At 40.6% G+C, this 26,424-nt stretch overlaps 1 protein-coding gene across 2 annotated transcripts; it reads left to right on the top strand.

Moving 5' to 3' along the window:
• The first annotated feature begins 486 nt into the window (after positions 1-486).
• cpne4b (copine IVb) lies at positions 487-25,827 on the top strand. 2 transcript variants are annotated; one of them, XM_029276947.2, is made up of 16 exons: positions 487-702; positions 5,391-5,581; positions 7,822-8,001; positions 11,684-11,755; positions 11,975-12,049; positions 12,596-12,679; positions 12,782-12,871; positions 16,092-16,190; positions 16,977-17,057; positions 18,341-18,400; positions 18,513-18,646; positions 19,921-19,975; positions 20,200-20,251; positions 20,782-20,915; positions 21,324-21,560; positions 24,895-25,827. In XM_029276947.2, the coding sequence occupies exons 2-16, from the start codon at positions 5,411-5,413 to the stop codon at positions 25,024-25,026; spliced, it is 1,656 nt and encodes a 551-aa protein (XP_029132780.1). In that variant the 5' UTR covers positions 487-702; positions 5,391-5,410; the 3' UTR covers positions 25,027-25,827. The 2 variants fall into 2 exon arrangements, with proteins under 2 accessions (XP_029132780.1, XP_020487387.1); XM_020631731.3 differs by having other exon boundaries at positions 489-851.
• The last annotated feature ends 597 nt before the right edge of the window (positions 25,828-26,424 follow it).

Here is a 26,424-nt window from a genome sequence, read left to right as displayed (position 1 = left end):
TTACAGGAATCAATTGATATTTATGAGCAGCCTTCAGCAACTGTTCTCCTACTGCAAACAATACAAAACTAATTTAGACGAGAAGACAAACGATCAAAGTGAAAAGTTAGGAAATTAAATCAAATAAAAGCACAAAACATTAAAACTCATAAAGCACCTCAAGCAAAGATCTGCCGGTAGTCTATAGTTATTTCTTACATATACCCATTTCAGCAGTAAAAACGTCTTTAGCCTATACTCTTCTAAATTAATCTGAACCAGTGAACCTGTTGGGCACAGCGTGAACTTTAATTTAACTGCCAAGTGGTCTCAGGTGTTCGGTCATCCCTGATTATAAGACCGGCGAGGCGTATCGCAGCCAATCAAAGCAGAGAACCAGAAAATCAATTTGAAAGGTGTTGAAAGTTCTCGGTGATAACCACCAGATGGCGCTGATGCTCTATGCTGACGTGTTGCTGGTCCCTGGACACGGCGCACTCTCTGCGCCCCCCCCATGGAACCGGCGGATTACAAACTCCAGTTAAGTGGCGCACTACTCCTCCCCCTCCTCTACTCCTCCTCCTCCTCCTCTTCCTCGCCATCCTTTACCCAGAGTAAACCCAGGCGCAAGAAAGAAGCGCATCCTCATCGTGCCTTGCCCTGTGGGAATCAGAAAGCATCTCTGTGAGGCTGTCAGCGCCAACAACGGCTGAGCTCTGCAGTGTAAGAAGGGGGGGGGGGGAACATATAGCCTTGACTAAGAGAGTGAGGAGAGGGAGATGGGTCCGGAGGCGCTGAGGTATCCATGATTGTGAACTAAACGGCGGTGAAGTTGTTCGGCTCCGCTCGGATCTTGTCTCCAGGTCGTTCAGGTGAGTTTTCTCTCATCGGGAGAGAGCAGCAGCAGCAGCAGCAGCCTGGATGGTGCATGTTTTACCTGGTGCAAGAGATATGCTGTTGCAAAAATAAGTATGTAGCCTATTGTGGTGTTAGTAAAATACACCCTTGATTTAATGATAATGGATGTTTACAGCCTGCTAGGAAAAATGGAGCCTACTTCATATTTAATGTTGAGCAGGAACTGTGTGACTTTTTGTGGATGTGTTAATTATTCAGTCGACTTAATAGAGTTAAAACACTGGCGTTTTTACCACCAGGCAACTGAATATTTTCCCGAAGATATCCAGAGTGTCTAAGAAGTTTCTTTATTCAAAAGAACACTGGAAAATACCTTGTAGGCTTATCAGAGCAAGATATGCTTTAATTTAATTCTGCCTAGAGTGCCTTAAGACAAGATAAGCCCTATGAGAGGGGAAGATCCTCTCTCTGCTTCTCTCTCACTCTCTTATTCTTACCTTTTTCTCTCACCCCATCTCCCTAATCCTCCCTCAACCCGTCTGTCTCCCTCACTCTTTCCCTGCCCCTGTCTCTCTGTCAGCTCTAATAACACTGAGTTCTCAACATCACACTGCTTCACTTCTGATACTATACTTTGCCCGGACGCAGCCTTGTATGTGTCCACTCCATCTTCAATCTGTCACCTTGCATGATTAATATTCCATACAGGGTTGCGTAACATGTCACATAGTTTGCTCATGCTGCCTGTCCTGTGGCTGCAGGCCGATGTTATCCCTGTTTGTCTGATAATCAATATGTGACAGAGTAATTACAGTGTGCTTGAGTGTTATGGACCTTCTGGTGGCTGGATCATTAGTGTCACATCTGTCAGAGTCACTTTACACACATGAACATGTGAAGGTGAACGGTCACGCACTTACTGTACATGCACATTTTAAAACACACACACACACACACACACACACACACACACACACAAAGTCAAGGGTCATGGCAATCGAGCTCTTGTATGATTGATTGTGTCAGTGTGGAGAACAGGAGCGGACAGAGAGGAGCCTTGAATGATTGTAAAGCATCTTACACCACCTATCAATCAATTCATTCTGTGTCATGCTGGTCATTATTTTTGATTTACGCACACATTTCAGTGGATGCAAACCATTTACGGCAGCTCACTTTTTCATTGGAGGTGAATACTTCTATCTAGGAGAATACAGTGACAAAATTGAATTTTTCTGCCGAAATATTTTTGTTGAAAGTTTGAAAGCTGCCCTGTGATTGTGTAAAGTTCTTTACTCCTAAATATTGGGAAGATGTATTCAAACTAAGACCATGAGCTGTCCTCACCAAAGCATTTAAGCCCATTAAACAAGTTGAAAGTCTTGGCATAACCACAGTTTGGGATTCCCCCTTCCCCAAGAATCTATGCCAGATCAGGTGACATAGTTTGATTCAAAATGTTTCTGTCACCTCTGGCAACAATTCAGCAGATCAGTCTTAAAGCTGCACTGTAAAGGAAAGTCCTGCACACAGTTCCTTTTCAGTAGTTACAGCAGGAGAAATCTTGCACATCCTCTGTCGCTGTCAGTGTCATCTGCTGTCAACCGGAACAGACAAGCATCTGCTGCTTCCTATACACACACAAACCTGCGCACACGCACGCAGAAAAGTACCACCATGCTCGCGCTGGAATTTCTGTACACACCACCTTCACGCAGGTTTGCCTTATGTCACATACCTGTGGCCCTTCTCTTTCTCCTAACATAGTCAGTTTCTGCATGCTTTAGCTAAAAAGAATCACCAGCAGCCAAATACACACATGGAACATGAATTATGGAGAAAAGACAGAGGCAGAAAGAGGGAGAGAGAGGCATTCAGGTCAGAGTCAGACCCAGTTCCAAGAGCTTCTCTCCCTAAGGATGACGCTACCAGACCGCTGCATTAATATTCAGTTTGTACCATCTAGCACATCAGACGTGCGGTTATTCTAACAGCAACTGGACTGGAGGCTACAAAAATCTTATACCCCAGTTCTAATTGTACTGTATGGACAGAGACAAAAATTATCTCTCATTCTAAGATTGAATATTCATGCAGCACACTTTGTCAAATTCAATATGAACTGTATGGAAAAGTTGAAGTATCTGGCAGCTGTTTCTTTATAGGCATTTTGGAAGGGTGTTTATGTTTTATTGATAATCCTTAAATGCCTTTAAGTAAACTGCTGTGACAGTAATTTGTTGATCAATGTTATTAATGTTTCTTTCTAAATATGAATCTACATTCAGGAGCTATTTAGCTTAAAATAAACAAATAGCCTGACTTACTGTAAACGGAAGAGCTTTAAATGGTCAGCTGTTTTTCTAGTCGTTAAGCTTAATAGGGCTGTATGGTAGGAGAACAATCTAAAATTGCAATGACAACGATTCAAACCACAACTATGTTACAAGTCGTCTCCACCGTATACAACTCTCTCTTGTTGCAGAAGTGCTACTCTTTTTCTTCACAATTGCAATCACAAGTTCTGCAAGGTTACATAGCCGTGGAAGTGCTAGATAAACTTACAGTTAGCTTATACAGCTCACCGCAGCAATATGTCAATGTGGCAGCGATCTTGGAGAGGGGTTATGATAGATTATAAAATGTTACTGGGATGTAGAGAATCACTGTGCAGGCTATGTCACAAGATTACTGTGATTCACAATAAACTCTTATAAGATATAGGCCTACATTATGGTAGCCTATTTAAACATTGTTTTACTTAACCGAGTGTATCATACACACAACAATCCCTTTGAAAATCAATTCACATATTAACCAGTTATGCATTTTTTTTTTATGTGGATAGACCTCCCCTCTTCATGGACTTACATTCATTATGAGCCTCGACTATACCCTATACTCCAGGATAGATGCATCTCATAAACCACAGCAAATTCAAACTAATGAATCCCAGTTACCAAAATCCCCAATAATCTGAGGGTAGGTATCAGCTGGCTTCATTTTTTTGGGGCTTTTTGTGCCTTTATTTGAGAGATAGGACAGTGGATAGAGTCAGGGGGCGAGAGAGACTGGGGAATGACATGCAGGAAAGGAGCCACAGGTCGGATTTGAACCTGGGCCACCCGCTTGGAAGACTACAGCTTCCATACATGGTACACGCGCACTAACCACAGCGCCACCAGCGCCCCAGCTGGCTTCATTTTTCATTGCAATTGAGGCAATTTGATCGGAGCAATTTTCATGTGTTCAAATTGGAGTGATGACAAAGATAAGGTTAACCGTGCATTACTAACACAAAGCTAACTTGCGATTCAAAGCTTTTTCTTACAAGTTGCTTCAAACACACACAGCTGGTTGTGCATCTGGGTGATTATCTCTTTCTTTTTTTTTTATCCGCTTAGGTTAAAGGTTGGTGGTAATTACATTCAGTTACAAGAGTCAATGTACCATTAACAACATTAAAAGTAACTATAAAGTGTCTCTAATCACATTCAAACAGGTGCAAGTGAAACTGAAATAAGAGTGCAGATTACCTCAATCAAGCTGAGTCTTCACCCGCCCACATGTCTCTGAGAAGAGTTTTTAATTAAGCAGAATAATTGAAAACACCTGTGTGGGTGTTTGATGGATGTTTGGGGCGTTTAAGATTAGGACAGTTATCCCTTCTCACACATTAAGTATATTGCTATGTGATATTGACCATTACTGATGCCCTGTGAGACATTTTCTACCAGAACATTTCCTCTACTGAAATTAATGTCTCATAAAGGTTACTTCCTCAGAAGAATTAGTTTGAACTTCACGCTGTAGATGGTCGATATTTTTTAGCCTTTAATTGCAAATGTAGTCAAACTTTTTTGGAGATTCGGGAGTCCTTTGACATTATGAGGACAGAAATGTTTGTGTCACAGCGATTAGATGCTTGACAGAATTCTATTTAGGGACTGGGAACACTATACAGTCTGTGGAAACCTGAGGAGAAATACAGGGATTTGTTCTAGTTACTCAGCAGAGCACAGTGTGTGTGTGTGTGTGTGTGTGTGTGTGTGTGTGTGTGTGTGTGTGTGTGTGTGTGTGTGCTGATCCGTACACAAAATGTGCACATACATTCAAACACAAGTTTTCAGTAACATGTTTTTATGCATTTTGACATGCGTTTGTATTGAAGAGTATAGTTTTGTGTGTATTTGTGCCTATTTTTGAGACCTTGTGTTGTATTCTGTGGCTTCAGAGTCCTGACCTTGAACAGTTTGAGCACTGTCTGCTTAGTCAGGGCCACTGCACCTGCTCATGTCAGAGCAAACAACAGTTACATTTGTACTGCAGTATCTATCTATCTATCTATCTATCTATCAATCTATCTATCTATCTATCTATCTTTACATCTATCTATCTATCTATCTATCTATCTTTACATCTATCTATCTATACATCTATCTATCTATCTATCTATCTTTACATCTATACATCTATACATCTATACATCTATACATCTATCTATACATCTATACATCTATCATCTAACCCTATTTTTTCCCCTCTTTTTCCAGTGTGTGATTGTGCGTTGAAGATGAGTAACATCTACGAGTCTGCAGAGGCCACACTAGGCTTCATCAGCTCTCCATGTCTGGCCAAAGTGGAGCTGAGAGTGGCCTGCCGGGGGATCTCAGACCGAGACGCCCTCTCCAAACCTGACCCCTGCGTGGTGCTGAAAATGCAGTCGCATGGGCAGTGGTTTGAGGTACAGACGGGAAAGGGGCAGAGTGAAGGGAGGTAGTGGGAAGGGGCAGTTTAAGTGTGTTGTATTTTTTTTTTCTTAAATGAAGGTTGTACTTAAAGGCAAGCCCAATTTTTTATTTCAAATAACTCACTACTGGCAGCCTGATACACTCTCTATTTGAACTCAGGTAATTTCTGACCTACTTTTCCTTCTTTTATGTTGGAATCCATCGAGCCTTCAGCAATGATGTTTCGCAACCATATTCCAGTTATATAACATCTTTACGACCTTTCCTTGACATTTTTTGCTTCTACCGTTCTACAGTGTTTCTGAGACAGCTTCAATGGAGAAAAAACTGTCTTAAAATGTAGCCATTCAATATTTTTAACATTCAATTTTTTGTTAGTTTAAACCCACTTGTCCATGATCCTCTGCACCAGTCAGATTGAGAACACAAGTGTCTCAATCTGCTCCTCAGATGACTCTTTGTGAATTTCTCACTCGCACTTGAAATTATTCAAGCATATCATTGAATTCATGTTTTGATAAATGATTGTGTGTAATCAAGGACTTACGCTCTGGTGCAGAGCTGTGATTGTGTTGCCAACCCTCTCACACTAAATTGCAGGTTATAAATAATGGATGCTAATTGTGACAGAGAGCAACCGAAGTCTTTTTTTTTTGTTGCAGATGTGTGTATATATTGTATTTATGTATCCAAATGTTGGCATCATTTTTTTTTTCACTCATTGTAACATCTCCCAAACAACCAGTGTACCCTAAACGTACCAAAACGATTTTTTTTCCCTCTCTATCCTTGGCAGTTGTTATTCGGCTCTTTGTGCTGTAAGAGGTGGAGGCAACTTATTCTTACAATAGATTTCATGGCATTCAAAAAAGGAAGATGAATTGAGGACAAATGCAAAGTGTTTGACTCTCAAGACCCAAACCTGCTGTTACATGGACTTAAGATGGAATTCCCTGCTTAAATGTCTATAATATTTATCCGCTGAATTTTACGTGCAGGTTCACAGACTCAAAATGTCACGGGCACACACAGAGTTAGACAACAAGCATCCACTTGCACTCAACAAAAAAGTTACCTTGTAAAGCCTACTGGTGCATGTTTGTGAGTGTGTGTTGCAAGAAACCTCTTTGTGGGAATGGGCAAATGTTAATTGGATCATCTTTCAGAGAAAGAGCTTAAGCCACTTCATTTGTGTGCACGTGTGTTTGTACGGGCGTGTGTGTGTGTAAGTGTTTTTTTTTTATTTTTTGCTTTAATGAGATGCCAGCCTATTGAGGTAAGTGTCAGAAAAAGGCCAAATCTGTTTGTGTTTCTTGAGTCTGATGATATGTCGTTCACTTTGGTGTGTGTGTGTGTGTGTGTGTGTGTGTGTGTGTGTGTGTGTGTGTGTGTGTGTGTGTGTGTGTGTGTGTGTGTGTGTGTGTGTGTGTGTGTGTGTACACAGCAACCGAGTGATTGAATTACTATCAGAAGTCAGAGGTGTGTGTGCGTGTGTGTGTGTTTGTCTGTGGCAAAGGGTTATCAACAATAAAAGAGACCCAGTTGTTGCTGCCTTTGTTGAATGTTTTGATTGCAGCGTTGAGACGGACCTTTGTTCGACTTTTTTTCCATTGCTTTCTGTGTCTGGCAGTTAGAGTACAGAAAAGGTGAGATCAATGTTACAGCCATTTCTCTGTGTAGTCAAAGCTCTTGTGTGGTTCAAACCATCAAAAAGAAAAAAAAAATCTATATTCCAAATACTGAAGTTGATACGTGTGAACAATGTGGCAATGGGGTACTTGTGGTAATTGCTGCAATGCTGAAAAGAGGTTCGTAATCAATGCAGAGTGGCAGCGTGTTGAATGTTAAATGAAATCTTTATACCTCGTTCAACTTTTGGAAGATCATGAAAACTCAATTTATGTTTTGAAACTGCCAACTATGAACTTGAACAGTTTTATGAAATGTTATATTCACAGTTCCATACCTTTTTATAATATACAGAAATGATTCAAAGATAGACATTTATATGTAAAACAGGAATCATAAAATTGCAGTTTATTGCGCAGCCCCAACTCTGTAATTTGTTCAACTCAGGCTGTGATCTTTGGAGAAATAGAAACCGTAAAAATGGTTGGAATTGTCTTTTATAACTTTAATCAACACACTAAGACTAACTTGGAGTTGTGGATATGGGTGTATGTTTGTGTGTTGCTCTCCTTCATGTCTGCATGTGTATATGTGTGTGTTGCAGGTTGACCGAACAGAGGTGATTCGTAGCAGCAGCGGCCCCGTCTTCTCTAAGATCTTCCTGGTGGATTATTACTTTGAGGAGGTGCAGAGGCTTCGCTTTGAACTGCACGACATCAGCTCTGGAAACAACGGCCTCCGAGATGCTGACTTCCTGGGATCTATGGAGTGCACCTTAGGACAAGTCAGTGACATGTTCTACAATTACATCAAAAGATAGAAAAAGTACTGAGTCTGTCTTTGGATGTTTTATGTCCAGCACCCAGTACTTTTTAGAACTTCAGGATGGATTGTATCATCCTTAAAAAGTATGTTTAGTCTGTTGGCATATTAAATGCAGGAATCTGGTACGTGACTTTAATTAGGTGAGAGAGCAACTTCAAATTAGAGGGGCAAACTTTATCCATGCATGGAATCCTAATGTGATAATTTTACTCAAGGTCAGCTGTTGTCACGATCTGCATTTCCAGTGAGCTGTCATTGAGTCCTTGGTTTAGAAAAGTCCAGAGGGTCTTGTAAATTATGTTTTCAAGGCACATTCGTATTTGCATGTGCTAATTACTACGGCCTTGTTTCCCATTTAGTGTTGTAGTTGCCCCCTTTTAATGCTTTACTTGTAATCAATATTTTAAGATGTATTTTGTGTATGTGCTTTAAGAATACCGAAGCGCATTTAAAAAGAGATTGCAGCAGTACTCATTAACAAGTTAAGTGAGTTGATTTCGGGAGATTAACAACTCAATCACGCTGAGTGGAATGACAGAGGGAAGGCAGAAAGAACAAAGGATGAAACATGTGAATAAGGGTTCGTTTCCTCTTCTCACCGTATTGGTCCTTTCACACATGCATACAACTCCTGACAACTTGGTGAGCTGCATGTGTGAACGCAAGCAGACACATTTTTCACTCCAACTTTACCTTAACTTTCCCTGCCAGCCCCTTAGTAGATTTCCCGTGTGAAATCCGGGTGAGCTGATAAATATTCAGGAAAATTTGCTATGAATGGCGCACCACCAAAGACTGTATGCACATGACGATGAAACTGCTTATGTCTTCTTTTCACCAGTAGGTTCTTCTCTGCTCTTTTGTTGATATTGTGAATGTGTGGAACAACATTGTACACATATAGCATTGATATAAATACGACAGAGATGGTCTCCTGATTTGAGGGACGTGTGCGAACAAGCAGCTGAGGGAGATTTAAGGAGCAATCTGCTGAAGCTTTCAGCAGCATAAAGCTGCTGGATTTTCAACACTTGTGAGAGTAGAGATAATTGACATAGAAAGGAGGATTTTGAAGGCCAGAGCCAGGGAGGTTTTGAAACTGGATAATATGGTGCCAACATTTTTATGTGGGTCTCAACGACAACATTCTGGATAATATAGCCTATCAAAGGTGTTGTTAAGAAGAAAGACATCGTTAGTGTTGATACTGTATGAAAGCAGCAGAGCCTGCAGCAGAGGCATGTATGTAAAGGTAACATTATGCCACTAGTTTCATTACTGTATCAATTCTCTTTTGTGTGTACAGTGGCAGACCCCTCCTTATCCCATAGGACCTGCTGTCATTCCTGTGACATGCACACAGGGGGAATAAATGTCACAGTCAGCACAGTCAGGTTTTGAGAAGATCTTAATGTCTTAGCTATTATGTCTTTCCTTCAGGTTGAATAGTTATATCTTATTTTATCTTTCCACCTATTGTTTTCTTTTGTAAATCTGTTGGGACTGTTAGAGCATTTAGCAGCAATAAAGCCAGAAATCTGTCTTCAGAGCTGGTGAAGAAGACTTAAATGCAAAGTTGTAAATGGAATAAATATCAGATACTTGTTGGGTTGCCGGAAAAGGCGGAACACCAAATGAATGATAATGTCGCTTTACACATCCAGGAAATGGAAAGGAATAAACCATTTCCGTTAAAAGAAATATGCTGCAAATTCAGAAACATTAAAAAATTGTTATAAAATGTGCAAAAGTACAGAACAAATGCAACTTTTTGTAGCATATTCTGTAATTTCATCAAAAGACAGTGACATTTCTCAAACTGATTTGAAGAACATTTAGTTTGTTTTGGATTTTTTCATGTCCTTTTAAAGTTGCATTGTTTTTGAATTTGCAGTCTGTTTTTCTGAATGATCATTTCGACTGTTGCAGCACCATTGCACTCGTCGCCCATTGTACATAACAGCTTAGCGACTCACCAGACCTTTTATTGAAAAGATACTTTTTGGGCCATTAATGCCTGTATTAAAGAATTTATTTTTAGGCTTTTTTAATGTCTTTATTCAGAGAGAACAGTGGATAGGGTCGGACACTGGGGGGGATAAAGACAGTGGGTAATGACGTACGGGAAAAGAGCTGTGGGTCGGACTTGAACCCCGGCCACCCTCTTCAAGGGGTGTTCATGGGGCTTGAAACTAACCACAAGGCCACCTAACGGCCCCATTAATGCCTATATTGATAGGACAGTAGAGAGTGGTGACAAACAATTGGAGGAAAGTATGGGGTAAGGGTGTGGGAAAGTGGGGAAAGTGAGGGTTGAACTTAAATCTTGGACCACCACTAGGACTACAGCCTCTGCACATGGGGTCCATGATCCATAAGTTGAGCTAAACCAGTGCCCAGTTTATACAGAGATTCTGTAACAGCGCCATAACAAAGTTTTCGCTCTTGAATGATTTTTTAAGATGATTTTGGGGGTTTTTATTAGATAGAAAAGACTCAGACAGTGGTGGATGACATGCACCAAATATCATCATGATTGGGAGTGGAACCGGCAACCATTGCGACAAGGGCTGTGGCCTGCTTTGCCTGCTCTTCTAACTGAGTTAAACCAGCGTCCGCACATTTATACATTGACACTGATCTACACAGCGCTGTCACATTATTGCCTTAGTGTGTGATTTTTAACAGCTTTATGGTGTTGCAGAACTAAAACAGGTGCAACGTGTAAACAAACAACCTTTACACACATTCCTGTTTCGTGCAGTTCCCACGTTTACACAGATGATGCTTCACCTTTGTTACTACCTCTGCTACCTGCTTAATAGTCCAACAATGTTGCCCCACCAATCTGCCCCCATACTTTTCAGGGCAATGAGGCGAAATAGGAGGGTGACAAGCATTTGTTAAAGGTGCTTGTGCTGTGTTTCCAATTTTTTTTTTGCCACCTGTAAGTAACCAATAAATAAATAACTGCAGGTTTGAGTAAAGTTTAATGCAGGTAATGTTTCCTCTCTCTTCAGGAACTAATCAATATTTAGTGTGCTCTATCTGATCACATATTGTACAAGCTTTCACCTATAAAACATCTCTTTGGCAAAACAAGTCTAGTTCTTAACCCTCCAGTAATGAGCTTTCAATGTTAGACACATTGGAATCCCTGTTTCTTTTTGGATAGTAACTCTGAACTGCATCAATTGATTTCCTGTCATTTAACAGCATTTCCAGAGCTCCCGATCCCACCGAGAATCAATGCCACACTGCAGCATGTTGTAGCGTCCATGTGGTTTTATATCCCTGTTTGTGTTTGTCTTTTTATGAAGTATTTACACCTTAAAACTCACACAGTTAGCTACCTCCACATGTGGTAGTAGTAGTAAGTAGTCCCCTATGCATAGCACCAGGCTGGCTCAAAACAGTAAAAGGTGAAAAAGTGTTAGAGCTGGCAGATCAAACCAGTGATACAACCACTTAGAAAATCACATTTGACGGGTACAGAGAGAGAGGTGAGTCCTCCATGCTGCTTTATGTCCGCTGGGCGTGTAAAAAGGCAGAAAGCTAACATTAAGAAAAGGGTCTGGGTGACACGAAGAGGGCGAGCTGTCTGAGGGGAAACACTGTGAGTCTGTGTGTCTCTGTTTCAGATCGTCTCTCAGAGAAAACTGACCAAAGCTCTTCTCAAGCAGGGAAACACTTCAGGGAAGTCTTCCATAACGGTATGACCGCGTGCTTCCAAAGTCAGCTACACACATTACACACAAGTCAAGCACGCACCACCTCCTGCACTCAGACACTCTGAAGATAATTAATTTGACGACGTTGCCTATGCAGTCTGCTTTGTTCCTCATTTCCATCTCATTTTCTCTCACCTCCTTGTTCTACTTCTCTCGCTGTCTCCTCTTCTCCCTCTTTTCTCCTCTTCCCCCACTTTAAAGGTGACAGCAGAGGAGTTGTCGGGTAACGACGATTACGTTGAACTCTCCTTCAGTGCCCGTAAGCTCGATGACAAGGTTTGTGCAAAAAGTGTGCGCGCTTTTAAATGTGCGATTCTGCTTTAAATATGGGAGAAGTTAACACTGTCAGGCAGGTGTGTATGTGTGTGGATGAAGAAGTGTGTGGGTGAAGGGGCCGTGGGAATCAGTGATGAAGCAATTCGCACACAATACACAGGAGTACAATCTGGCATTAGAGGAGGCCTGGTGAGATAGTTGGCCGCTCTCCTCTACCCCAGTAACCCCCCTCTTATCTCAGCACACAGAGATAACTTCATTCATTTTCAGCCTCTACACACACACACACACACACACACACACACACACACACACACACACATTCACGGATGACTAACCCAAACAAGTTGCGCCTTAAGGGAGAGATGGGAGGACGCTAGGGAGGGGTGGGTAAATTGGAGAGGACAGGAAAGGAATAGGTGAAAGAAAGAAGAAAGAACTCGGAGAAAACAGGTTGACAGGATGGTTCTGTTAGTGTGTGACTGATTTATGGTGATCAAAAGCTGGTCTGATGCAACTCCTTACATGTGTGTTCTCCCTCCGAAGGATTTCTTCAGCAAGTCTGATCCTTTTCTGGAGATTTTCAGAATAAATGATGATGGGACTGAGTCGCTTGTACACAGAACTGAGGTAATTACTTTTACACACAAACACCCACATACACACACATGCATACTGTTTCCTGCTTAGGCCTGTTATAAACAAAAACTGTGATGTTTTGTGCACTGGTAGACGGTCATGAACAACCTGAGCCCAGTTTGGAAATCCTTTAAAGTTTCTTTGAATACGCTCTGCAGTGGGGACCAGGACAGGGAGCTAAAGGTGAGTCTGCGGTTGTTTTTCATTACCATTATTGATATTGGTCTTGGGCACTTTAATGTGTAATCTGAAGATGATTTATTTTATCTATTATCTTAAAATAATGATCACCTTAAGAAGACCTCTCGAAACTTTTTCATTCAATAGTTTTTGTGGCATTGAGCAAGTGTATGGGCAAACCTTCTTCTATTTCTTACATATACATTTATCTATAAACTGATATCTGTATCTGCATACAAGTGCAGCTTTCAGTCTGACTAATCTTGTGAAAAAAAACTATATTGTGAAAACCAATCAGTGTTTGGAACTCCTGATTCCCTCAAATGCATCAGAAATGATGACTTCTTAAAAAAAAAAAAAAATGTTTTACAAATCTGAATTATGATGCGGTTATTTTTGCAAAACCTCATCGCAAGTTAAACACAAGAAATCTGCTTCTTTTTTGGGCTAATACTGCTGTGGTAGTGAAGCTTCTGTGTAACAGACTATTTGAGAGACTAACCGAAAACAGATGTACAGATCCAACCAAGACATTACAGTTTACTTTGCAGACATATCTGGAGGGAGACATTTTGCTTAACTCTGGATTTAAACTGATGATCACTTCTCAGGAACTTAGTTAGACTGTAAAACACTGTAATGCACAGAAGAGGTGCTCTTAGCTGGAAGTCTTTTAAAGGGGTTATACGTAACTTTCAAAAATACTGCGGTTGTAGTGATACCGCATGGCCGTTAGGCGAACTGCACCAGTAACCTGTTGCTCGCTCTCCCTCGCGTGCTGCATCATACGTGCTCGTACGTACACAAACGAGCATCATCATCGGCCGCAAAACACTGGATATTTACGGGCATAATGTTTACAGAGGAGGTAATTGGTCATACACATGTGAAAGTCTGTGAAGGAGTCTGTGTGTCTGTATTCATTCTCCATCCTACAAACGACAGTCTCTGCAGGCACTGGCTGAGAGCGGGAGTGTGTGATGAGTTTGTGCTATTGATCTCTGTAAGCAGAGCGGAGTGAGGAGGACGTTGAGAACATGCATAAAATGTCACTTCCTGGAGCCTGGAAAATATGAACCGGGGAAACATTTTATACAGGCAACACAGATAGACGGTGAACATCTATTTTTTCACATCAGTTAACCGTTCGCTTATTAATTGGCAATAAAAAACAATTTATACATATACAAGTTACATATAGCCCCTTTAAAGTTGGTCGCTGACATCACAGGGGAATTCCCCCATCGCTCCCAAAAGCATATACCATCATCAAACAGTTAGCCAGTGAGTTCCAGAACTGGTCAAAGCTAGCAAATATTATTATTTCAACATTATAATTATATTACATTATAATCCTTTCACTACACCTGTATCAAAAGGGCGTTTGTAAGTCTGGGCAAAGGTGAAAATGTTAGTGGAACATCTGCAGATACAACTCTTTTTTTGCATGTTATAAATATAGCAACATAATTTAATTTAACCTTAATTTTTATCTGGAACAATAAATTAGTATGCTGAAAACCTTCGACACAGCTCCCTTGTCAGTTTTCCCCACGGGAGGCACATTTAAGTTAAGAAAAAAGAGGCAAAGAAAGCACCTGGAGTCCTGCAGGCGCAACTTTGCAAGTGTGCTCCTGCGAAGCATACAACTGTGGAGATTTGTCAAACCTAAGCATTACTAAAGTGCCGCACAACATAAGTATTAAGCTGAATTAAAGTGAGTCGGAAAGCCGCCTCAGGCATCTCCGTCTGTTTTCCTTCCCCGATGCAGGAGTTGAGTTCAGGTCATGTGCCGCCGGTTTCCTGATGTGTTCGCTGTGTTATTTAAAGAGACTGACGGGTGTGAAAGAGCTCAGTGGTCGCTCTAAACTCTCACCTTTACTTTCCTGACCTGATCTGTGAGTGTGTATGTGCGTATGTGTGTCCACACACCAGCTCCAAACAGTCGTTCTTTGCCATGAATAAACATGAGATGTGCATTAAATATTCAGAGGCGTCTTAACTCTGCATGGCTCCTGACAGCAGGAGAAAGGGCTCTCACACCCACACACACTTTGACACTCACACACACATACACACACACACACACACACACACACACACACACACACACACACACACTTGCCATCAGCTATGGTTTCCAGGGCTACCTGTTTGAAGCATCAGTGAGAAATGGCAGGGCAGATATTTCTATTCAGTCCAGTGTATCCTTTTCACTGGCTCTTAAATGACCAATACATAAATGTATCAACCTCCTGTGCGGACACTGTCTGTCTCCTCCTTTGTGCTTCTCCTCACACCCTTTCCTCACCTCCCTACCTGTCTTCCCCTCCTTTCGTTTTGGTCTTCTCTCGCTCTATCTCCATCCAACAGTTAGCACGCACTGAATGGAACAACGCTTCTTCATTTTTCCATCACTCTCTCTCTCTCTCTCTCTCGCTCTCTCTCTCACAGCTCTCTGCAACTTGAAGTGGGTGTGAAGCAAGGCTGCAAAAAGGAGCGCTCTTTTCCTCACACAAAATCCCTGTCAAAACAAAGATACGCACATGTAATCACAGACAGGAGCACACACATACTTCAGGTGCAGGCACTTGACAGCTGAAGTGGAAGACAGGAAATAAGTGGGTTACTGGTGGACGTTTTTAATCAGTCGTTGTTAAATTGGTTCTGATCGCTACTTGTTGCTGCAACCTCAGACGAGTAGAGGTCACAGAGTTCAACTGCAAATCTACTAATTCACAACCATTAAACCTTCCTGACAGGTAGAATCCTTTTTCTGTCTAAATGAGTGTCACTATTGACTGACTTTATTGATTACATAAACTCTCCGAGTCTGTCTGGATATTGATGCCTCTTGTCATGTTTAAAATAACTGGATCGTTTCTTTATGAAGTGTGTAGCCTTGGCCCACTGACCCCTGCGTGATTCTACTTAAGATTGAAGCCATTTTTCATCTTTACGAGGAACTACGGTATTTCACCGAAACACACACACATAAAGCTGTCTCTTAAGCCACGGCCCTCTCAGCATCCTTAGATTAATATTTCACCGCTCCATTGCCCCCCCACTAACACCACCTTATCAATCATTCAGCATGGCATTTCCCTCATGCCACCAGCGTGTGTGTGTGTGTGTGTGTGTGTGTGTTTAGTTGACAGTGTTGCAGCTCTGCTCTAACTGAATGTGCGCCTGTGTTATACTTTTCTCTTTGTGTTTGTTTCAGTGCACAGTTTGGGACTGGGACTCAAATGGGAAACATGACTTTATTGGGGAGTTTCAGACCACTTTTAAGGAGGTGAGAGCGGAGCAGGAGGGCAAACAGGTGAGCACAAATGTACACATTTATTAGGCTTAAAGCAAGCTTGATCATTTTTGGATTTAGCTGTTTAAAACGTTTGTGATTGTGACATTATATGTAAACTCTTAATAAGTTGATCAACCGAACGATGACAGCTATGGACAATCCTCCAAAAAGTATTATTATTCATATCTTCACCATTATGATTATTATTATTTATACATTTAATATCTTAAATACCAAGTAGGGGGGGGGGGGGGGGGAATCAATTTATGTAAAAAATAGTTTCATAACTTCCAAAAATCTTATTTTCTGGTCTAATCAGTCACTCCCTACTAAGTGCTAAGGCTAGCTCTTTCACTCAGTAGAATGCCAAATGGAGCAGCAAGAAATTCAGCCAGTCTCACAGATGACTGGAGTAGATCCTGAAGTATTTACTCATTCAAAATAGACTTTGAATCATGAATCCAGAATCATTTTGAAATGAAAATCGATTCTCAATGGAATCGTGACCCCAAGAATTGAAATCAAATCGTGAGACACTCAAAGATTCCCATCCCTAATACTAAGTGTCTAAAAGAAATGCTATTACAAAAGGACCTGAAAGTATTTGAGACATATTAAGACGTAAATATATATATATATATATATATATATATATATTTTTTTTTTTAATGCAGATCTCTTAATCTCTCTTCATCTATTAAGTCTCTTGTTGTTATATGATTATAATAATGACACTCCTTTCTATTAACCAGATGTTGAACCACTAACATTAACATAAACATTTGTATGTTTGTCTGATTTCAGTGGGAATGCATCAACCCCAAATACCAGATGAAGAAGAAGAATTACAGAAACTCTGGTGTCGTCATTCTCAACCATTGTAAGGTGAAGTAACACAACATCAGTCTCAGTTACTTATACTTCCTTTGATTTGATTCTTACAGATCAAGTGAGCCGGCGTATGACTATTAGTTTTATTATCAATTAAAGGTGTCCTTTGGAGTTTTCTTAAAGGCCAGCAGACGTTTGTTTACATTCTTTGTAATTCTCACCAAAATGCATTTTGTCGAGGGCATTTCTTATACTCATTAGATATTTGCAAAGCAGATCTCTCAATAACTACAATTTTTAAATGTTGCGCATATTAATGTTGTATTTGATTTGGATTTTCAATTTGATTTGATTTGATTTTAACATTTGTTTTGAATATGTCAAAAAGAGAACTGGACCTACAAACAAACTGACAGACAGAAAACAATGATGTGTAAAAAATATATATATATTCTGTAAGCTGCAGGTACAGCCTATACATTCCTTTCTATCTAGATACACTTCTAGTAGGCTATAAAAAAGATTTTACTTTCACTTAAAACTGTCAGACATAAACGTTTCTTCAGCCTCAGCAAAATCATATTTTCTTCTCAGTTCACAACATACGCTTGGAGCCAATCCAAATATACCTCTGCTGCTATGAGCTGTCTTACACATGTGTATTACAGCTACACAGACCTAAAAGAAGAATTTAGGTAGACAGATTTACAATGATTTACCCCCAAAATAAACAAGATGAATGAATTCATGAGAATTTGTACTAACAGGCATCAATGGTTGATTGCCAGCAGCTTTCTTCTTCTTCCCTGGCGTTATTGATACATTGATACACTTTTTGGTTCATTACCTCCAACAACTATCAGTGAATTAAATTATGTAAAATCAGTGGCAGGAATGCGTGTCCCATCTTCTGTCATTTTAATACATGGTAATCCCACTCTTGTGTAAGTAATTGCTCCAAAACTCTCAATGTTTATTTATTTACAGTTTAAAAGTCAGATAACATTGGAAAAATGCTTATTTCAAATGTTACACCATTCATTTACAAACATCCAAACATCACATTTATAAAGCAGTAAAAAAAACAACTTACAGAAAATACTCATTTTATAAGCTGTAATGTTTGTGATTTGGGTATTTTTGTCTTTGGCTCCATTAAAATCTCTATAAAATTATAAAATTGTTATCAGTTAATTTAGTTTTCCAAATTAATTATTTCAGCACTAATTTCAAGCGTCACTGCGCATGCACCTCAGCAACATCCACCTCATTCAGCTCTTATCATATCCGACCTTGAATCAATGCCACAACCCTAATTTAAACATTTCCTCTCACAGATAATCAAAATGTATTCCTTCCTGGATTACATTATGGGAGGCTGCCAAATCCAGTTTACTGTGAGTTTTGTCAAATATAATCTCCTAAGCGTTTGCAGCAGCATGTCATTATCTGTCCATGCCCACTCATGGAGTGTGAGTGTGTGTGTGTGTGTGCACGTTTCTGTCCCAGGTGGCAATAGACTTCACAGCGTCCAATGGGGACCCCAGAAACAGCTGCTCCCTCCACTACATCCACCCCTACCAGCCCAATGAGTACCTGAAAGCACTGGTGGCTGTGGGGGAGATATGCCAAGACTATGACAGGTAGAAGCCTCACCATCCATCATCATTTAGCGGACACACACACACACACACACACACTCATGCACTCTAGATTTTCCCTCCGAGGAGCAAATCTTCTACATCAAGAGTTATAAACGTGTTTATCATTTAAAATGTTTTATAAATCTTCTGCTCTCGGTGGGCCTCATTTACCAATATATGTGTAGGAATGTTCATGCTCTGCATACAAAAGAGTGCAGGTAATATTTCTATCAGGAGAAAAGAGATTCTTCACCACCATGTGCACGTTTTCAAAACAGACACATTCTTAATTGACATGCATGTTCCTGCTATTTTAAATCTACACTACACTACCATGCTAGTTCTCTTCATAAGGGTAACAGATCCCGAGAGGTGTGTCCTATAGGAAGTGTCAAAGGTGTTCTATAAGAGAAGCATGTTCCCTATAGGAAAACAAACAAACAAACAAACAAAAATGGATTTAATGACAGAAGAAACTGAAAAAAATAGTCTGAGATTGAGGACAGAAGAATTCTTTTTTTCCTTCCTTGGAGAGAGCTTGGCGAGAAAGAAAAAATAAACTTAGACTGCAATAACCAAGCTGGAGAGTTTTGTGTCCCCTAAGATACTATACGTGCTGTGGCTCAGGTATATAAAACTCATAGATTTGACATTGAAGCTGCTTGGAAAAGAGAACAAATGAAGAGCACAAGATGCAAACCTCCCCTAATTACTGGACAACATTCACATGAGGGATATTAATGAGAGATTCATTGAAATGCAAACAACCAGAAGTTTGTTGAGAGGGATCATTTATTTCAAAATGGAACGATGATATGTACAATTTGCTGTGTTTTCTTGCATTCACGTTTACTTCAAATGAAAATAGCACGACACTAGCAAATTAAGCGATTTCAATATTGTTCTCTTTTAACCCTTTTTAGTAAATGTGTTTTTTCTGCTGTGCATTAAATTATGTGCGTGTACATTTTCTAAAGCACTTTGGCCTTCATCAGTTGTGCGTATGGATGATCTAAAACAGATCTAATGTTGTTCCTAGTGCAACAAATTCAGGTCATAACAGCCATGAATCCTGGGACTTTGAGTTAACTGACTTATGCACAGTTTGTGAACGGGGCAAGATGTTATAGTTATTGGTTGTCTTTTCCTGTGTTCCTTTCTCCATCTTTTTAAATTGTCTCTCTCTCTTCTCTGAATCTCTCTTTCTCTCTCTCTCTCTCTCTCTCTCTCTCTCTCTCTCTCTCTCTCTCTCTCTCTCTCTCTCTTTTCTTTAGTGATAAAATGTTCCCCGCGTTCGGTTTCGGAGCTCTCATACCACCTGACTTCAAGGTAAGACATTAGAGATGTGTGTTTATGTGATAGCAGCAGCAGCAGCAGCAGGGGGGGAGTTCTGGCTACTTGAGATTTTAGATATCTCTCACTGGCACAGCTTGCCTTTGATCAACATAAAAGCAGAAAGCATCTGTCTGTCTGTAAATGTTGTGAACATGTTGTGCTGAGTGTTTGCTTTAAATTGGCTGTAAACGGCTTTCTGTTCTCTGCCCCACAACAAGGTTTCCCACGATTTTGCCGTGAACTTTGATGAGGACAATCCTGAATGTGCTGGTGAGCAATCAAACACATACACACATTCACACATTCACACACACACACAAACACATGACTTCTTGACTCCCAGAAACTTTCTCATTCATGCATCACAGGAGGACCAAAACACTCCTCCAGTGTCACTGCTCTCCGCTTTCTTCTCACCTCGGCTGTCAGTACCATATTTCTCTCTCTGTATCTATCCCCACTCTCTGTTTCTTCTTCTCACAAGTACCAAAACACACACACACACACACACACACAGCTGGGAGATTTGTCAAGTACTTCAGTCTCGAAGATACAGAGAAAAACAACACTAATCTGTATGTGTGAAATGGGCATGTGAGCTCCTCTCACACATAGCTGCATTCCTGCAGTGAAAGCGCGTACGTCTAAGCTGGTGTTTGTGTGGACTTTAAGGGATTTTTTTCCCCCCAAATCAGATGCTCTAATCTCGGTACAAGAACTCTGACCTAATGAGATGAGCACATGATCATGTAGACACAAATACAGGTGGAGAAATATACAAGTACCTGTGTGTGTTTCAGGGATCCAAGGCGTGGTGGAGGCCTACCAGAACTGCCTCCCCAAGATTCAGCTGTACGGGCCCACCAACATCGCCCCCATCATCCAGAAAGTGGCCTCCTCTGCCTCCGAGGAGATGCACACCAAAGAGGCCATGGTGAGAGAGAGCATGAGAAAAAAAGTCTGCACCATTTTGTTCCTGTTGTGTGGCTCACAGCGAGATAACAGGAAGACAAAACAGTAATTAAAGACATCAGCGGAGGTAAAGGATGGAGAAGAAAAAAAAAGGAAACACAGAAGGAGGGGAATCAAATAGAGGAAGGAAGTGATTGCTATTAATTTTATTCCAGTCATACATTTTGAGTATAAATTCCTCTGTGCCTTAATGCTTCCTGCTCCCCTCTGGCTTTCTGCTGGATCAGAATGAGTTTTATTCAAATTAGCTTTTGAAAATTCACCTCTTTTCAAATGTAAAAAAAAATCATCCGACATCTATTCCTCCTTCTCCACGTCCTCCTCCCGCTCTTTCACCCACAAATCGTTCCCCTCCATCTTACCCCTTCAGGAATACTTCATCCTCCTGATCCTGACAGACGGCGTCATCACCGACATGGCGGACACGCGGGAGGCCATTGTGCATGCCTCCCACCTGCCCATGTCCGTTATCATCGTGGGCGTGGGCAACGCAGACTTCACAGACATGCAGATACTGGACGGGGACGACGGGATCCTGCGTTCACCCAAGGGCGAGCCTGTCCTCCGTGACATCGTCCAGTTCGTCCCTTTCAAGGATTTCAAGCATGTAAGTGGGGGTTTGGAGGAGAAGGGGAGAAGTCTTCAGGGCTTTGAGAAATTCATTTACAGGCAGAAAATGTGACGTGTTCGCCAGGGAAGTCATGCAACATCAAGACATAAACAAATGAGGTTGTTCATAAGAATGCAGCAGCAGGGGTTTCTAAATGCTGTTTGTCAGCTATTTTTGTTCCTTGTGTTGCTACTCTTAAAAGCATGCATAACTATAATGAAGCTCTTTACTTTCCGCCTAGAAAGCAACATTAAAGGACAGGACACATGTAAGTTCATAGATCACATAGTTCATAGTATCTAGTCTTTGCAAAGTTTAACATTTCAAATCATGGCAACAAACTTAAAAAATATATAAAACACAAGGTGCAAATCAGACACCCTACACATCTACTGGGAAAAACAATGTCAACACAAGGCTCATGTCAATTACAATGAATACAATGCCATAACATTCATTTGGACGTCCTCAGACGAGCCCTCCAGCGGCATTGCCAGTCCTCCTGATCCTCCATGCATCCTGCTAACTCGTGATCAATGCCATAACCTTAGATAATAAACAATTCCCCATGCGCACACACTTTGGGATCCACTTCAGAATCAAATAACCTAAAATAACACCTATGAAAAATAAAAGAAACTTAAAGTTCAGTCAGTTTACCATTTAAAGCTCCTGTGAGGAGTTTTTAACTTGTAATAAAACAGAGAATTAGTATTGATGCACCTTTTAATGAGCTACAGCAAATATGACCATCAGTAAAAAGATTGATTATTTCTATATAGTTATTTTTATTGCCAGAAACCGCTTCCACAGGATAGTTGAGAGACTAGGGGATTGCCAGCAGGCTGATAAAACAGCCTTTTTACACAGCAATGATTCACAACAAGTGACAGAGAAAAATCAGCAAAGTGTTTGCTGTTACCAGCATGTCCACAGTAATCAACATGAAAGCCAAGTTCCCTGACAGGAGCTTTGAAAGAAAAGAACACCAAAATGTCTCACAAACAAAAATGGAAGTTCAGTAAAAGTAAATTCAAGTCAGATTCCACCAGTATTCATGAAGCTGATCATATTGAGACGGTTTGCTGACTTCACGACTCGTCTCATCTAATGTGTTTGTTGCAAAAATAGTCTTAACAAATCCCGTTTTTCCAGTAATGACAATCTGCAAGGTTGAACTAGCTAGCTTCTAAAAAGTGAACCGTAGAATTCAATAGTTTTAATTCCAGAGCTATGGCTTTACCCTATGTAACCATTACATATTTGTGCTGCTTGAACCGAAGAAACTTTTTAAAAGCTGCAACAAAAACATTTTTATAAAACCCTCCAAAAAAAGTAGCTCACCATTTTCTCTACTTTTTGCTCTAAGTCAGAACATACATTGTTGTTGTTTTTTTTTTGCCAAGTGGGTATCAACACAAGCTGCTGTTACTGCTAGTTCGTACGTGCTAATGGGAAAATGACATCTGCTGTTGGATTACAATCCTAAAACATAATCAGTGCTTGAGATTTAGATTGTTTTCCACAGGCCTGAAAAATGCTGGCTTTGCATGAACATGCTAAAAAAAGATGTTGATCGTAATTGCTCATCAGTGATGTAGAGGAAATATGTGGAAATGTGTGGTCACGGTAAACAAGAATTAGACCAAGTACCTGATAGCAATGCTCAGATATTGAAAGAGGTATAGTTTTGTGCAGACAAACCAAAACTAAAAAGTTCTTCTCCAATAGTGGCGATATGTGTTCTGTATTCAGGGGGCGATTGGTTTTGAGTGTGTGGGCGTAATATGCTTGGTGTGCTCGTCATAACACATCAGCGCTCTCCTCATTGTGTGTTTTTGTAATTATGTGTGCTGACTTTGTGTGCGCATAATGTTTGTGTGTGGGTGCCCTCAGTCTCTTGCAGCATTAATTCTGTTTGGCTTTCACGGGGTGTGTTTGGCTGGCTCAGTTATGGTGAGTTTGGTCTGTGACAGGATGAGAAATCAACCAATTACATCCCAGCTGAAGAGGAAGAGAGTGAAGGAAGGAAGTGAAACATATAGAAACATTTCGGCCAAGAGGTATGTATAGAGAGAGTTTGGTTAGGGAAGAATAAATCAGGAGGAGAAGACAGAGGAGAACGATGGAGGAAGAGTTGTTGGGGGGGGGGGGGGGGGGTCAGCAGGAGACCAGAGCTAAAGACAAAAGGGAGCAGGGGAGTGTGTGACAGAGGTGGAGAGGTGATTTTCTGCTCTGTCGTTTCTTTTCAGAGGGGATTAGCAGGACAGAGCTGCTGTGTGACAGGCAGAGTGGGAGGATAACAGGTAGATAGGAGGGCGGAAATGTGAGGGGGGGGGGGTGTGTTCACTTTGATGATGCATTGTCTCTGGGAATTATGTGAGATGGAGTACGACAGACCCTCTGACTTTGAGGATTCTGAAGTGTGTGCCCACTGTGGGAGCGTTTGTGTGCGCTGTGGGAGCAAGTGTGTGCTCGCTGTCAAGGGCCCTGGTCTTAATTACTTTTTGAGTGTGTGTGTGTGTGTGCGTGTGTGTGTGTGTGTGCGTGCGTGTGCGTGTGTGTGTGTGTGTGTGTGTGTGTGTGTGTGTGTGTGTGTGTGTTCACTGGAATGCCTTTAGTGCTTAAACACTAAATATTTAATTATCAGACTGTACCTCTACAAGAAACATCTACCATTTCTCCAGTTCATTTGTTTTCAGCCCGCCGGTTCTTTGACAGAGTACAACATTTAACATTCTATTAAATAAGAAAGACCTGCCCTGTTTTGAAGACGAAACAATGCAGCCTACATCATCAAAAGAGATTTAGTGTCTTTGTTTGTGTTCCTTTTAGTTATTTACTGCATTGACAGGGGAAAGGTCCAAAACAAATTCAGAGAAGTACAAAAATAGCTGTCCCATTGTTGAACCCCCTCCCTTCATACATCCCAAAAACACATTCAAATTCTTGCAGAATCCATAGAGTAAATATAGGCACAAATATAAAAGGACAACTTCCCAATAGCCACCATTGCGGCTTAAACGGTAAGATCTAGATCCAAGAGTTCTTTCATGCTTTATTTTGTATAGGAATAGATAGAATATGTTGGGCACATCTATAAACCAGCTGCATTACATAAAGACAGAAAGGTGATATGTCCGGGATTTTTTGAGGCCGTCAAATGAGCCTGTCTGATTACATCATTCTCCCTGGTTCAGACCTCCGACAGCATCAGGCTCAACAGTTAATTCTAGCATCCTTGAACCACGCATGGCTGGTGATGTGTGTTTTCTTTTTCTTTCCTTGTGTCCTTCTCGTTTCTCTCTCGGTCTATCTGTGTGTGTTTCAGGCATCGCCAGCTGCACTGGCTAAGAGTGTTCTGGCAGAAGTCCCCAACCAGGTGGTGGATTACTACAACGCTAAAGGCATCACACCCAAGTGTATGTCAGACTACGAGTCCACAAGGACCTTCAGCCCCTGACAATGGAAAATCATACAAACACACTTATATATATATATCATATATATATTCTTAATGTACTGTATAATACATATACACATGCAAAAGCACAAGCACAGACACATACAAGTACACATACATACAGTAGTCTAGCTCAGATTTTTAGCTCGTTCTGGTGAAACAATTTGAACTACTACATTGATGACTATTGCATGTTCAGCCACAAAGGCATCACCTGGGAAATTATTACTATCTTCTGTATATCTGACAAATGTTTATAGAAATAAAAGCAGTCTTCTGAACCAGCATGCGGACTGAGACCACTATAGCCCACCCAAAGAAATGACACTCCTACCTTATTTAGATAACTAGCAAGTAAAGATCTGTGGGTAAGAAAAGCCAAAAATATGTGATCGCACAGCTGTAAAGATCTTAGAATTAGCATTGCAAATGTTATTTATGGGAATGGTATCGCCTCTGTTAGTATACTGCATAAATGCATGAATAATTCAGCTCCTGCTAATGTCCAATCTCCGGTAGCTGCTTGCTAGTTATAGAATAAAGTATCTCTGTCATTTGAGTGACATTCAGGGTTGTTTTGGGGGTTGTTTTGGGGTTTTTTTCTACAGACTTATTTGAGATTTTGCTAAATGGAAATGAACAACAGACAAATTGTAATAATTTCTTAATAACCTTCTTACATTGTAAAGAGTTTTGGGAGGATAGAAAATGTGTGTGTGGTAGACACTCATCTGTGGGCTGAAAACTGTTTTTTCTGTATTCTGCATGTTGATTATAATAAAGACAATTTGGTTATATCACTGGACTGTAATCTGTACTTGTTTGTGTACGAGTATTAAACTTTGTTGTGAGGACATTAGTGTTCTAAAAAAAAGGGGGAATTCACTTTTTTAGGGTCATAAATATGATCCCTTAAAGGTAATCCTTTATGTTTGAAAATGAGATTACAGATAAAGGAACAGTTCTGAGTAATAAAGGGGTTAGGTATGATATAGTTTTGGCCAATATAACAAAGAAAGAACAAGTGGCAGCTTGTTCATTTAATATATGTTTCTCTGGCCTGGCAGCTTCTGTCTCTGCTTTTCACTATAGACTCAGACCATTTTTGTTTTTGCATAAATCCACTGACATTAGATTTCAAACATTTCTTTCCCTCTGTTCATCTCAAGGACAGCCCTGCTTTGATTAGATAAATCACAAAAGACTAATACTTTGAAGTGCCACACACACTCCCTTTGAAAGAGGGGGCAGATTATATAACATATTCTCCTTTCTGCTCCTTTTTGTTCAAGATTTGAGATTTTAGGTTTTTAATGTGTTGTACTGTTTGATCAACGAACGAATCAAACTTAGATATAAAATATAACATACGCACTCAAATAACATCGGCTCGGCACA

Source organism: Labrus bergylta, chromosome 19, assembly GCF_963930695.1.
Source record: "Labrus bergylta chromosome 19, fLabBer1.1, whole genome shotgun sequence".
Lineage (NCBI taxonomy): Eukaryota > Metazoa > Chordata > Actinopteri > Labriformes > Labridae > Labrus > Labrus bergylta.
This window is presented reverse-complemented; position numbering and strand designations above follow the sequence as displayed.

Coding starts and splice junctions, on each gene's coding strand:
- cpne4b (XM_029276947.2), top strand. CDS start 5,411: ATGAGTAACATCTACGAGTCTGCAGAGGCCACACTAGGCTTCATCAGC. Junction 12,680..12,781: donor CGCTTGTACACAGAACTGAG/GTAATTACTTTT, acceptor GTGCACTGGTAG/ACGGTCATGAACAACCTGAG. Junction 20,916..21,323: donor TGCACACCAAAGAGGCCATG/GTGAGAGAGAGC, acceptor TTACCCCTTCAG/GAATACTTCATCCTCCTGAT.